Source organism: Notolepis coatsorum, assembly GCF_963971535.1.
Source record: "Notolepis coatsorum genome assembly, chromosome: 11".
In the NCBI taxonomy this organism is placed as follows: domain Eukaryota; kingdom Metazoa; phylum Chordata; class Actinopteri; order Aulopiformes; family Paralepididae; genus Notolepis; species Notolepis coatsorum.
In genome coordinates, this window is record NC_140175.1 from 80,453,006 (window position 1) to 80,466,901 (window position 13,896).

Below are 13,896 nucleotides of genomic sequence, written 5' to 3' on the forward strand. Positions count from 1 at the left end.
AACTTGTGCTGAAAGTTGGGGAGATTCAAGATCTCCTTGTACAGTTTGACAAGGCCAATGAAGACAAGCCAACCTTTACCTTCTGGAGACAGTACATGGACCTTGTGTCTATTCTCCTTGCGTTCACCCGGGCACTGAGATGTGGTGATTGGAACCTGTACATGTCAGCCTTCATGATGCCTTGGTTTTCTGCGTATGATCACACCCATTACACAAGATGGGGTGCTGTGTTCATAGCAGACGTGGAACAGCAGGCACAGACAGCACCAAAGGTCTACCAGGGCTTCCTAGATGGTGATTTTGTAGCCAAGGAGACCACACACAGCTTCAACGAGGTGCCTTTCGACCTTCGCCTTGAACACATCAATAAAACAGGAAAGGTTGCTGGAGGATTATTAGGCATCACTAGAAATTATCCAGCAAGAAATCGTTGGTCCATCACCTATAATGAACGTGCATTAGTGATGCACCGATGTGAAAATTGTGGCCGATACCGATAACCGATATTAATATTGCCGTTCTGGCCGATACCGATATTTACCGATGTCGATATCTCTGTATAGAAAACACTTTTTTATGATAATCAAATAAAGAGCTATTTTCCAAAACGCATACTTTTTTTTACTTTTGTAACTTATTTTCAGAAATTACTGATATTTTGAAACTATTTAAGGCCAAAACATGTAAAAAGAAGATTTTTTTTTTTTTTTTTTTTTTTTTTATATCGGCCCTATCTTGATATCGGACCGATACCGATGTGTAAAAAAACGGCCATATCGGCCGATATTATATCGGCGGCCGATATATCGTGCATCACTAACATGCATCCTTGGCAGAGGATACCAGATCCCTGTTTGGACTGACACGATGATGAGGAGACACACAAAGACTGCCTTCAATCAAGAATCAAGAGGGATAATCACGATGTCATTCAACTTGTTGATCAGTTCCAGAGATACAACGTCTTCCAACAAGCGCATATGTATGATTTAGTGTGCCGGACAACTGGTGATGTTGCCTCAGAAGAGATACTGAATGACCTTACACATGCTGCAGAGTCTGGCAAAAAAACAATCACTGAGTTGGTGAAAAACCGACTGGGCACAACGAACACAGACTTCCACGGCAGTCTCACCAAGAGAAAACCGAAAACATTCTCAAGCCTATACAGCACAGATACCAAGCTTGAACAACTCAGATCCAAGTGTGTGAAGCCTGACAGGGATATTTTCGCTGCATCATTGTATGCATGGAGAGTGGCAGAGAGGTCAACATGGCTGAGCTTCTCCAAAAAGAACTGTGTGCAGTCCCCCTGTCACTTGCCACAACAGATTCAGTGCTCAGGCCTACAAACAAAGCTGACTTAGCCACCATACTACAAGCTGGTGCAAAGGAAACAGAGCTCAGTCCATCTGTTATGAGAACATGCACCATCATTGATGGAATGGCCTTAGTAAGAGCCATGGAAAAACCTCAAAATGCATCAACCTTCAGGGAATATGCAGATGTGTTCACACAGAGAGTGGCATCTAATCTACATGGGAACATCACCAGAATGGATATAGTGTTTGATCTGTACCAAAAAAACTCTATCAAGAGTGGAACAAGAACAAAACACAGCATTACTCAGCGAAAGGTTCGCACAATTGTGAGTAGAGATGTAAAGCTACCTGCTAACTGGAATAGCTTAATTGAAATGGATGAAAACAAAGCCAACCTTACCCATCAGTGGAGGGTTTGAGGATCCTGAAAAAGTCACGTCAGCAGCTGGGATTGATGTATCTCCCCTACAAGCTACACATGAAGAAGCGGATACACACATACTACTACATGCAGCTGATGCAACAACGAAAGGGTTTCAGAGGCTCATCATTCAGTGCTGAGACACAGATGTGTTGCTGCTACTACTTGTATTTGCAAACCAACTAAGCCCAGAAGTTTGGATGAAAGCAGGAACAGCTAAGAAACCAAACATCAAAGTCCATCAAAGCACACTACCAAATGAGATGCTCGATGGTCTGTTGGCATTTCATGCCATCACTGGATGTGATACTATGAGCTAGTTCACCGGAATTGGAAAAAGGACAGCATGGAAAGTGTTCCAGCAGTACCCGCATCTTCTCCACAACTTTGGTGAGGATGAAGTACCAAGTACCACTTCCCTATCCTTGGCAGAACAGTTCATATGTAAGCTCTATGACCTTAAGTCAACCAGCAACTCGATACAAGAAGTTCGCTGTGCTCTCTCTTTCGAAAACTTAAAGCCAATATTGATACATTACCACCAACAGAAGATGCATTGTCAATGCACCTCAAGAGGGCCCACTACCAAACGAGGGTTTGGAAACAGTCACTAGTGACACATCCACAACTCCCCTCACCAATTGTGGTTGGCAGATGAATGGTATGCTGGTCCCCATGCTTCTTACCAAGGAACCTGTACAATCCACATGCGTACAGCTGACAGTGTGTGGATGCAAGGAAAGTGGAAGTCAGTGCAGTACCAGACAGTGTCTCTGTCGCAGAAGAGGACTGTATTGCAGTGGGGCATGTGGATGTGCTCGTGCAGCATGGTGCATGAACGCCAATGTCATTCAAGAGACTAACGGTGAAGAAACCGATCTTGATCTGGATGTTGTGGTGCGGCCGCCAGAAAAAAGCACATCAACAACGAGATCTTCAGTGTGCAATGCTCAGCCCTCCACATCAGCACGTGCACTGAGGGCGCAGGGGCGTACAGATCGCCGTCTGTAACCAGCAAACCTTGAGTCTGAAGTGCCTTCTAGGTCCTAACGGTATGTACCTGAGATTCTAGTTTACTACCTTGCTGTACATCCAGTTGTTGTGCCATTCTGACCTTGTGTCTCTTTCCTCCTCAGTGTCTCCTGTGCCCCATTGGATTCCTGGGCCTGTCCTCGTCCTCGTAGACACCAGGATTCTAGTGCCCCATGCTGCCTTGACTCAGGGATTAAAGCAAAAAAAAATCTCCTGACTGAAATTTTTTTCAGGCCAAGTCATATTCTTATTTTAACCTCCACTGTATTTCTTTTTAATAGCGTTGGCGTTTTAAGGGAGCCTACTTGTTTCGGTTTCGTCGATAATCCAATGTACAGTTACCCCCCCACCCCGCCTACCCAACCCTTCCCTCCCCAACCACCTCCAATGTACAGTCCCCCCCCCCTCCACCCAACCTCCTCCAATGTACAGTTTCTTCGTCAAATGTATATGCTCTCTTTTTTAGACTCTTATTGTATCACAAACAATACTGTGTAAATCTGGTACGTCATAAATGTATAGATGTAGCAGTATTATCTATCTGTATGTCATGTATGTCATATATGTTATGATGAATTGAAAATGGGGGACCCTGATGTAAAGAGGAAAGTCTTTCTCTGGTCTGCAACCCCTTGACAATTGTGTGTATTGAGCCATACTGTATTGTACCCATTCTGCAATCCGTTATAACAATCAATCAATATTTAACAGATTGCAGAATGGGTACAATACAGTATGGCTCAATACACACAATTGTTAAGGGGATGCAGACCTGAGAAAGACGTTTGTCTTGTTTACATCATCAGGGTCCCCCATTTTCAATTCAGTGACATTTATGACATGCATGACATTGACATGACATTTATGGCATAGGGACATACTACAGGTATATAGTACTGTTACATTTGTGACATATACGATATGCAAATATACAGTAATGTTACCCATAGATCCTGACAGAGAGAATATATACGGTGGGGAGGAGACTGTCTACCGATACACCTGTGTGATGTTGCTACGGAGTTAAGCTAATAAACGTATACTCACAACCACAGCAGGGGACTCGCATATTGTACTGTGAAGTAACACGACAATGACAAACGTGTTGTTTCTGTTTTTCTTTTTGACATCGTTGCGGCACACGGAACAAGTTAACTCACCACTACAGCCCCCAGTAGCGCTGCCTAGCCAGTCTCTTCAAACGTCCTCTCCTCTCGAAACTTTTTGTTAGGTGGTCACGCTGATCCTTTTCATCTGAGAACCCCGCGGTGGGTTCTCTTTTTAGTGGCCGGCTTACTCCTTCCATTTAACAGACGCTATTAAGCTAACGTTAGCTAATCGGTATATAGCAGCGAGTGCAAGCAGCGTGGTGGCTGTGACGTTGGTAAACAAGCAGTTGACGCGTGAGGCTGCAAAAAAGGCGACCCGTCTCTCGAGTCGCTGAGTGATGATGACTGCTTGGCGCGATAGGAAAAAAAAGCCCTTTTCCATATTTGGCGCCTCTGATTGTCTCAATTTTGTTTCAATCTGTATGCATCTACAAATCATGCAAATACTTCCGTCAGACTGCGAATCAAATGGACGGATCTCCCCAATCAAATTGACGGAAATCCGTCTGGAGACGGAATGCTTTAATGCATGCCTTGACTACACCTTGTCTCACGCCTTAGCCTACACGCACACTAACAACACTTCCAACATTCCCATTCTGCACACAATATGCACTACACACGCTTTGCACTCATACACATGGTCAGGGATACATTTCATATCCAGAATTCCAGTTGCACCATACACGTCCCAGAAATGTCACTCCCTCTTCCAAATAAACGCGCATTTTGGCTTGAACATGCCTAACCCCTGAGTTGCTCTGGTTCCTTCCGACCCTAACACTGGATACATTTTATTGTTTTAGTTTTTATTTATGTTTTATGTAATATTTTGTATACATACAATGGTTCCATTACTGGGAAAATGATCCTCAGTAATCCACAAAAATATTTTGTCTTATCATGGTATCCAAGTGTATTGTCAAAATACAACATTAAAAAGTCAAAAAGCGGGGTGGCTGGGTGGCGCAGCGGTCTAAGCGCTCGTCACCAACGCGTGAGACACCGGTATCTAATCCGGCTGTCAGCATTGCCTCCGGCTTGGTCCAGCAGAGTCAGCGGGAGGGGAGTCGATGGGTGGTAATCTGGTCGTTGTAAACAGCGACTCCTACAGGTCGGTCAGGGCGCCTGCACAGCAAGGACAGCAGATGTCGAGGGTAGTGTGAGCCTCCCACACGTTACACCTCGCCAATGAGAGTCCGCGCTGGCAGGTGAAAAGAAGTGGCTGGCTGACTCTGCATGTATCGGAGGGGACATGCGATAGATTCTTCAACCCTCCCTACGACCGACCAGTGGGGGGCACATGCGAGCAACGATTAAGACAGGGGAGGGGGGAATTGGCACGACTAAATTAGGATGGGAGAAAAACAGAAAAAAGGATAAAAAGTGGAACAAGAAAAAAAAAAGTCAAAAAGCATTAGCACGAAAGGTCACTTCGAGAATCATATAGATTTCCGCTTGGACATAACCTGTGTAGTATTGCACTGTATCAAATTTCTGTGCTCTAACTTGGCAAAAGTACCTAGCATACATTGGAGTCATGATTCCTAAATTATTTGGGCTACTATCTCATGTTTCCAAGCTGATATTCACTCTAAAAACATGTTTTCTTTTAGGCGGAAATAGAATTTTGGACTTTTTTCAATGGTCTAGCTCTATTTTCTCTGACACAGTAACATCCATTTACATTCTGACACTGCTGCAGCCATCCCACTTCTGTCACCTTTCTTTTGATATCAGGATTATCTCTACATGGCCCTTGTGATTGGGGAGATATTCTATATTTATTGTGGGCATGTCATTTCGGGCAGGCAATCTGAAAAATTGGCCTGAAATATCCTCTAAAAGTCACAAAATAAATTTTCAAACTTGTCAACCACCCTAGAACATCTTACATAGGTCCCCTCTTACCAAAAAAATATGTTGACAGCTTCTACCCAAACATGGCAGCAAAAGTGTTAACGGAAGCACTTTTCAGGATTGGCCCCCTGACTATTATATTCTAGAAGGTATTAACACAACAATGTATGAATGAAAAAGTATAACGTTCCCACATCCTGAACGATAGATAATCGATGTTGAATGGGCCATAGTAATGTCAATATAGCAATACAAAATTTAAAGTGATAGCCATGCAAAGAAGGTAAACATCTCCATAGGCTTACAGCGCTGGCAGAGAGGGGCATGAGATGGGCATAACCCCCGGCGGGCAATGTGTTAAACAGTACTGTATATTTGTATATCTTGTATGTCATAAATGTCTGGATGTAACAGTAACTGTTTATCTGTATGTCGTGTATGTCATAAATGTTACGATGAATTGAAAATGGGGGACCCTAAACAAGACGAAAGTCTTTCTCTGGTCTGCATCCCCTTAACAATTGTTTGTATTGAGCCGTACTGTATTGTACCCATTCTGCAATCTGTTATAAATAAAGTTTTCAATCAATCAATCAAACCTCCAAAACACACACACACACATGCACGCACGCCCGTCCTTCCTCCCTAGGCCTACCGGTCACCGTCCATCAGTAGGCTGCCTATGCGATAGCCAATGTCGGTCTCGGCCTGACGGACGCTCTCCAGCACCCTCATCCTCTCCGCATCCATGGTCCTCTGCTGCAGGTTCACGCCCAGCTCCAGACGCTCCTGTTCCTGGGGTGACAGTATGGGGGGCAGGGGTCATCATAGGTGGTGGTGTAGGCTGTGCCGAATGCAGCTTTGAAACCAAGTCCATTCATTCTTTCAAACCCTCTGGCTGGAATTATGCATTATTATGTCGTTTGGGAAAGACAGCCTCCCTCGAGTAACACACATTATCTTCCCTTCACCTGACCTGGTTCTCTGTCCACTCTGTCTCTCTGTGTGTGTGTGTGTGTGTGTGTGTGCGCGTGTGTGTGTGCGTGTGTGTGTGTGTGTGTGTGTGTGTGTGTGTGAGGAGGGGAGGGAGCTATACCTGTCTGACAGAGCACAGGATGCCCTCCTTGCGGGAGGTGTTCATTAGGAGGAGCTGAGTGTGCTCCTTCTGGTTCCTCTCCAGGTCTCGCTCAAACGCTAGCTTCTCCTGATACTTCTGTTCCTAAAGGAGGGAGGGAGAGACAGGCAAAGAGACAGGCAAAGAGACAGACAGACAAAGAGACAGACAGACAAAGAGACAGACAGACAGACAGACAGACAGACAATGTAAGGTTTCCCCATCACCCCCTTGAAAAAAAAAGAGAACCCTTGTATTTGTGATGTCACTGGGATGTCAAATCTGGGGCTGCTCCAGTGCTCCATAGACAATGAACGTAGCTCTGACTTTGTGGGTCCATAAAAATGTTAGCGTGAGCTCGAATAGAAACCTCATTCGAGTGTGAGAACTCAACTTTACATTTTATGGGCCCACAAAAATCAAGAGCCCCATTCATTGTCTATTGAGCAGTCACAGATTATCTCTCTCTAATTTATAGCTTAAGGAGAGTGTGGTACGTGTTCATAAATACTGACTGAACTGTCCTGGGGCACAGGAAGAACATACTGACTGAACTGTCCTGGGGCACAGGAAGAACATACTGACTGAACTGTCCTGGGGCACAGGAAGAACATACTGACTGAACTGTCCTGGGGCACAGGAAGAACATACTGACTGAACTGTCCTGGGGCACAGGAAGAACATACTGACTGAACTGTCCTGGGGCACAGGAAGAACATACTGACTCAACTGTCCTGGAGCACAGGAAGAACATACTGACTCAACTGTCCTGGAGCACAGGAAGAACATACTGACTGAACTGTCCTGGGGCACAGGAAGAACATACTGACTGAACTGTCCTGGAGCACAGGAAGAACATACTGACTGAACTGTCCTGGGGCACAGGAAGAACATACTGACTCAACTGTCCTGGAGCACAGGAAGAACATACTGACTCAACTGTCCTGGAGCACAGGAAGAACATACTGACTCAACTGTCCTGGGGCACAGGAAGAACATACTGACTCAACTGTCCTGGGGCACAGGAAGAACATACTGTCTGACTGACTGAACTGTCCTGGGGCACAGGAAGAACATACTGACTCAACTGTCCTGGGGCACAGGAAGAACATACTGACTGTGTGGTGGATATGGAATGGAGTGGTGAGCGGCCATACCTTTCTCTTCTCAAAGTCGCTGAATTTGCTCTGCAGGAAACAGAAAGCAATAGACATGAGTCATCCACCAGTACTAATGGAAAACACTGCTATTATTACTACAATACTGGTATCCTGTCAAAACTAAGAAACATAACGTGATATGATATTTGACCATGTTTCCCAGCCCTACACTCAACCTGAACACATCACCACGCTGGGCATCATGTTTGGATAGAATACTGTTCTGTACGGTCTTGTTTATGTGTGCTGTGCTGCTCACCTGCCAGGCCTCCTCCATGCTATCCACGTAGTCAGTTTGCTGCTTCCCACAGTCGCTTTCCAACACGGGCAGGAGGTACTGGGAGGGAGGGCAGTACTCCTCTCCCAGCTCTGATACACCATAAGGTAATGTGGGATACGTTAAGGCTAAGTTAAGGTAGAATAGGTAAAGTAAAGTATGGTTAATATAGGATAGGGTATGGTTAAGGTAAGGTATGATAAGGTAAGGTTAGGGTAGGATAAGGTTAAGATAAGGTAGGATAAGGTAAGGTATGGTTAAGGTATGGTAAAGAAAGGTTAATATAGGATAGAGTAAGGTTAAGGTAAGGTTAAGGTAAGGTAAAGAAAGGTTAAAATAGGACATGTTAAGGTAAGATAGGGTAAGGTTAAGGTAAAGAAAGGTTAATATAGGACATGTTAAGGTAAGGTAAGATAGGGTATGGTTAAGGTAAGGTAAAGTAAAGTAGGATAGGGTAAAGTTAACGTAAGGGAAGATAGGATAGGGTAAGATAAGATAAGGACATTATTAATCTTCTGGGTAAAACTGGTCAGCAGTAAACCACAATAAGATGAGATGGGAACAAGGTGATGCATGTGTGTAGGTTGCTTACCAGTACACAGGAAGCGTTGGATGGCCTCAGTCCCATCCGTACACACAGATGCAGGAGGATATGACATCACGGCAGCATCAAGCGTTAAACTCTGTCCAAACACAAACACTGAAGTTATACAGCCTTGTGAGTTCTGCCTTGGGGTCTATTTGTAGACTAGACACTTGCATTTTAAAGGCTACATTTGAATTCATGAAAAACAAATATTGATTCATGATGTAAAAAGATTTATAAATATCAGTATATTGCCCAACCCCAATTAGATTTTTCTTTTATTATATTACATGCAATCCTAACTTTTGCATTTTTCCATCATGTGGAGTCTAAATTAATGAATAGGGACAACAATTTTTATAATTGGTCCAGTATTGAGAGATCGCTTCAGCCGGCAGCCGCAAACGGACTGCAATGTAATCACAAGTAGTTTAGGCTGAACATGGTGCACAAAATAATCAATCACAGGGCCCCCAAATATTTTAGCAATATTTTAGCAACTATTTTCCTAGTGTTAGGGAATCACACAGCCACAGAACCAGATCTAGCTTAGCAAATCTGCATCTTCCAGGGTGTAGAACAAAGATGAAACAATGCTCATTTGCTCACACAGGACCACAGGGATGGAATGAGTTGTCTTTAACCATCAAACAGGGCTTGAACCTGTAGTTTTAAGGTTGTGAGATCCGACTGGTTTTTCAATGTGTACATAATGTAAATATCTGTAGGTCAAGGTCAATCAAGAGAGAGAGAGAGAGAGAGAGAGAGAGAGAGAGAGAGAGAGAGAGAGAGAGAGAGAGAGAGAGAGAGAGACCGTTGGTAGGGGAAGATTTGGGTCGTAGGTGACAGGAGACGTAGATGCATTGTGCGGTTGCTATGGGCTGTCAGCCGTTACTAAGGACTATAACTTTATAGCTGGGCGTTCTTCCGGTTTGACTCAGACTAGGACACGAGGCTGACACATAGGGAGGTGGACAGAGAAACTACAATAGCTGGAGGGTGGGGAAGGGGCCTCCGCCACCCTCCTAGGCCATGAGGGCTAGCTTCGGCTAACAGGGAAGGCTTTTGGCTAACGACTAGGCCTCAACTACCATCGGACTAATAGCAGAAGAGACGGTAGAGATAATGAATTCAATAGCAGTCAAAGACCTTTCAGAACTGTTTGTTTATGGAAATAAACATCACCATCAAGGAAAGGTATCATGTTTCCAGTGTGTCTTTAATTGTTCCAAGCCGAATGCATCAACGGGGGTAGATATCGGGTATCAGCCAGTACGATGAGTAAGGTATAAACAACACAACGCAGACTTCACTGGAGAGATTACTGGCTGATAAACAGGATTATCCAACAAGGTGAACATTAGGAAATGTCCCAGAGTAACTCAAGAGATGGGACAGTGGAGGGAGGCTTTGTGCTATAGTATATGAGATCTGTACATTTTGTACATATTTTATTAATAATGTTGTATTTTACTTTTTAATTGTACTTTTAGCAATATACTGTAGGCTGATGATAATAATGTTTATGTAAACACTATGTGCTGCTGAAACCCAAGGACCACAATGAAAATAAGTCTGTGACTATTTTGTGCTATCCTTGATAATCTTAGGATGCATGATGTGTTATAACCGTATTTTAATAATTGTCAAATCAAATGAAATTAAATAAACATGAGTGAGTTGGTGATTAGGTTGTCTGGTTGGGAGTACAGAAAGCATTGCGTTATCTAAAAGATACAAAACAATTGTTCGTGTTTGCACATATCCAAATTGTACCAAGAAAATGTTGAGCCACATGTTGGATAGGAAAACGGTGAATGTGAAAACACTCGTCCATACACTGCGCCTTTCAGACCATCGGGTTTGTAGCAATAATTCTTACCCGGATGACTACTGCCAGTCAACTGCTCAAACAAGGGACTAAACACGTTTCGCAATTATGCCACATCAATGTGGAACGCCCTACCCAAAGCTGTAAAGGAATGTGAATCACTACCCACTTTCAAAAACACTCTCAAAAAACACCTACGGGAGACTGCAATTCGAAACTGGCCCCTGTAAATGTCCTAACACAACCCCCTCCAATGTACAGTAAATGACCAAGTATGGTCTTGTCAATATTCCAATGTACAGTTTTGCTTGTACAGTGTCCCGCACCCACCCCTCCTACCCAACCTCCCCGCCCCCCCCCCCCACCCACCCAACCTCCTCCAATGTACAGTTTCTATGTAAAATGTATATACTCTCTTTACTGGACTCTTTTCGTATCACAAACAGTACTGTATTTGCAAATCTGGTATGTCATAAATGTATAGATGTAGCAGTACTGTCTATCTGAATGTCATGTATGTCATATGTTAGGATGAATTGAAAATGGGGGACCCTGATGTAAACAAGACGAAAGTCTTTCTCTGGTCTGCATCCCCTTAACAATTGTATGTATTGAGCTGTACTGTGTACCCATTCTGCAATCTGTTAATAAAGTTTTCAATCAATCAATCAATCAGTCAAAGAGAAGAAATCCTATACCAAAGCACATTTTCCTAATGAAAAATGCTGTTCCAAGAGTGGAGAGACGTGCTGCAGACAGAGTGGAGGTAATGTTATTAGCTAATGTTATTGTGTTGACCTGGCATCAGTAGCCTACAGACAAAAGCTTGGCAGGATAACGGCCAAAACAATCACTCAATAAGCCAGTATAAAATGTATATTATAATTATAAAATATCTAACATTATATATTTATTTCCCCTTGCGACTTCTTTTGTAAACATCAGAAAACAAATCAACTGGAAGAAGCGTAAACACAAAGGTAGGTAGGGATCCTTTACAGAATGTCAGACACTTATTATAACAGTCAGTGGCAAAAAGAAAAGCTCTTTCAGTTGACATACTTTGACGTTCATGTTTTCTAGGGCTGACCCTAGAATTCGAAGCTTCGGGGCCGAGATTCGATTTTAATTCGAAGCTTCGAAATAAAATAAAAAATATAAAATCTTTTTAATTTTTTATGTTGTGGGACTTGTACAGCACTTTGTTCAACTTTGTCAGTGCTGTAAAGTTTAAACCTTTTTAAATCTGAGACAAACTAAACACTTTGCTTTCATGAAATATTGTAAGCCGTCATTTGAGGCTTTATAAAAGCAGCACAATGAACACAAATCTGTCAGTGCAGAGTCCGACCTCATCTTAAATAACAAACAGCATTGATTGTTGTAATTAACAAAGAGAAGCAGAGTTGATTTTGCACCAAAAAAAATATATATATGAATACTTTATTTTTAATTTGTTCCATAATCGAATTTTTTTTCCATATTCGAATCCCATGCCCATCGAACGAAGCTTTGAAGCTTCGAAGTATTTAAGACAGCCCTAATGTTTTCCCTGTGTGATTACATTGCAGCCCATTTTGCTGCTGCCTTCTGAAGTGATCTCCCTCAATACTGGACAAATTACAAAAATCGTTGTCCCTATTATTAATTTAGTGATGAAAAAATAGGGGCCAGGTTTAAAATATATACATATACACCGGAATGCCCCTTTAATGTGAAAGAAAGCACAAACACACCTCCAGAGTACGGGCGTAGGCCAGTTCTTTGGGAAGCTCGTGGATATGGTTGTCACTGAGGTCCAGGGTGCGCAGGCTGCTCATACGACCCATTGAGGAGGGCAGTTCACTGAGACTGTTACCTGTTGGAAATGTTACAAACGCACGCACACACACTTTGCCATTATTTGTGAGGAGGACATATTAATTTACATTAATTTCCTATCCCTTTACCCTTGACCTTAACCCTTTGGGTGCCGTTAACGTAGAACTACGTTTCTGTCGCCCGACGGTTGAGTGCCGGAAACGTAGAACTACGTTTTTCTCACGGTATTTCTTTTATTCGCTATTGCCATTCATAATTCAGCGGGGCACCTTGTGCATACTGTTCTGAGTGTGTCTGAGCTGGCAGACGGTCTTATACCGCCCTCTAACGCCTTCGGCCGCTATTGCACTCCATTCGAAACGGTGTAGTTTCTTTTCTCTACCGAGCTGCGGCGTGGGGGCGGGTCCTAAACACTGACCCCGCCCGCCCGTTCATGTGCAATGCCCAATAACGTCGGAGACAGGATCGCTGTGGATAACTGGAATGGCGATCAGGGCACATTTCATGTATGCACGAGGAAGGATAATAATGATAATCTAGCGTTGATTTCAGGAAAATTCGATAATCAGGCGAAAAATGCCAACGTGTTTATTGAATTACACTGTTTTCGCGTCTTTTTCCTGGAATTACTCAGAAGCACCCAAACTATATTCACATTTAAAACGGTATCAAACGGAAATGTACGGATGAAAAAATATTCTGTTTTTTGCACGTTGACTGGAAGCAACTCACTGACAATCAACAGCGTTATTAGACCGATAGCTATAAAATATAGGTTTAGCTCTACAAACAAGGTGCGCGTTTACATGGGGTTAATGGACGGCAAGGCCAGATGCACTTCCCGGAAGGGGCGTGGCACTCAATGTGTTAAAGAGGAACACCTAATATGTTATTTCCATGGATCACAGAAAGTTCAATAAATATTTGTGAAGGAGAGCTACTCTCTTCCAGAGCCATAGAAAGTACTTTGAAACGTCCTGACCTCCATACATGCCTCGACTACTGTACATAGGTCCAACGTCAACACTGAGCAAATTTCCATCCAAATTTCAAAACATTGTCTCCAAAGCCATGCAAAACCTATTGCGTGATTCCATTCTCGAGTTACAAGATTAAACATCCTGCAAGCGTCATTTGACAAGCCGCTGATGATTGACCACGTCCAGTTGTGAACGGTCCTGAACTGACCAGTCACCGCTGATGGTGAAAATTATTGACCGTCTGCTCCGAAAGCGATCCCAGACGGGCACTGACAGTGGGGGAAGGTGACGAAAGAAGATGTCGTTTTGACGAGAGCCTCTGAATGAAAGGGAGCGGATGGCCATTTTGGATAATCATGCCAAATCTTTACTGGTACACACAT

General features: G+C 43.3%; 1 protein-coding gene across 3 annotated transcripts in view; it reads right to left on the minus strand.

The window, feature by feature from the left end:
* lrsam1 (leucine rich repeat and sterile alpha motif containing 1) overlaps window positions 1-13,896 on the minus strand; it is an 85,387-nt gene that overhangs the window by 51,641 nt on the left and 19,850 nt on the right. For 2 of the 3 annotated variants that reach the window (XM_084324237.1, XM_084324235.1), the window contains 6 exons: window positions 12,449-12,570; window positions 8,888-8,978; window positions 8,278-8,423; window positions 8,016-8,045; window positions 6,841-6,963; window positions 6,400-6,539 (listed from right to left, as the gene is read on the minus strand). In XM_084324237.1, coding sequence (XP_084180363.1) covers window positions 6,400-6,539; window positions 6,841-6,963; window positions 8,016-8,045; window positions 8,278-8,423; window positions 8,888-8,978; window positions 12,449-12,570 — 652 coding nt within the window. The remainder of the gene's footprint in view (window positions 1-6,399; window positions 6,540-6,840; window positions 6,964-8,015; window positions 8,046-8,277; window positions 8,424-8,887; window positions 8,979-12,448; window positions 12,571-13,896) is intronic. The other variant, XM_084324236.1, reaches the window with a different exon arrangement.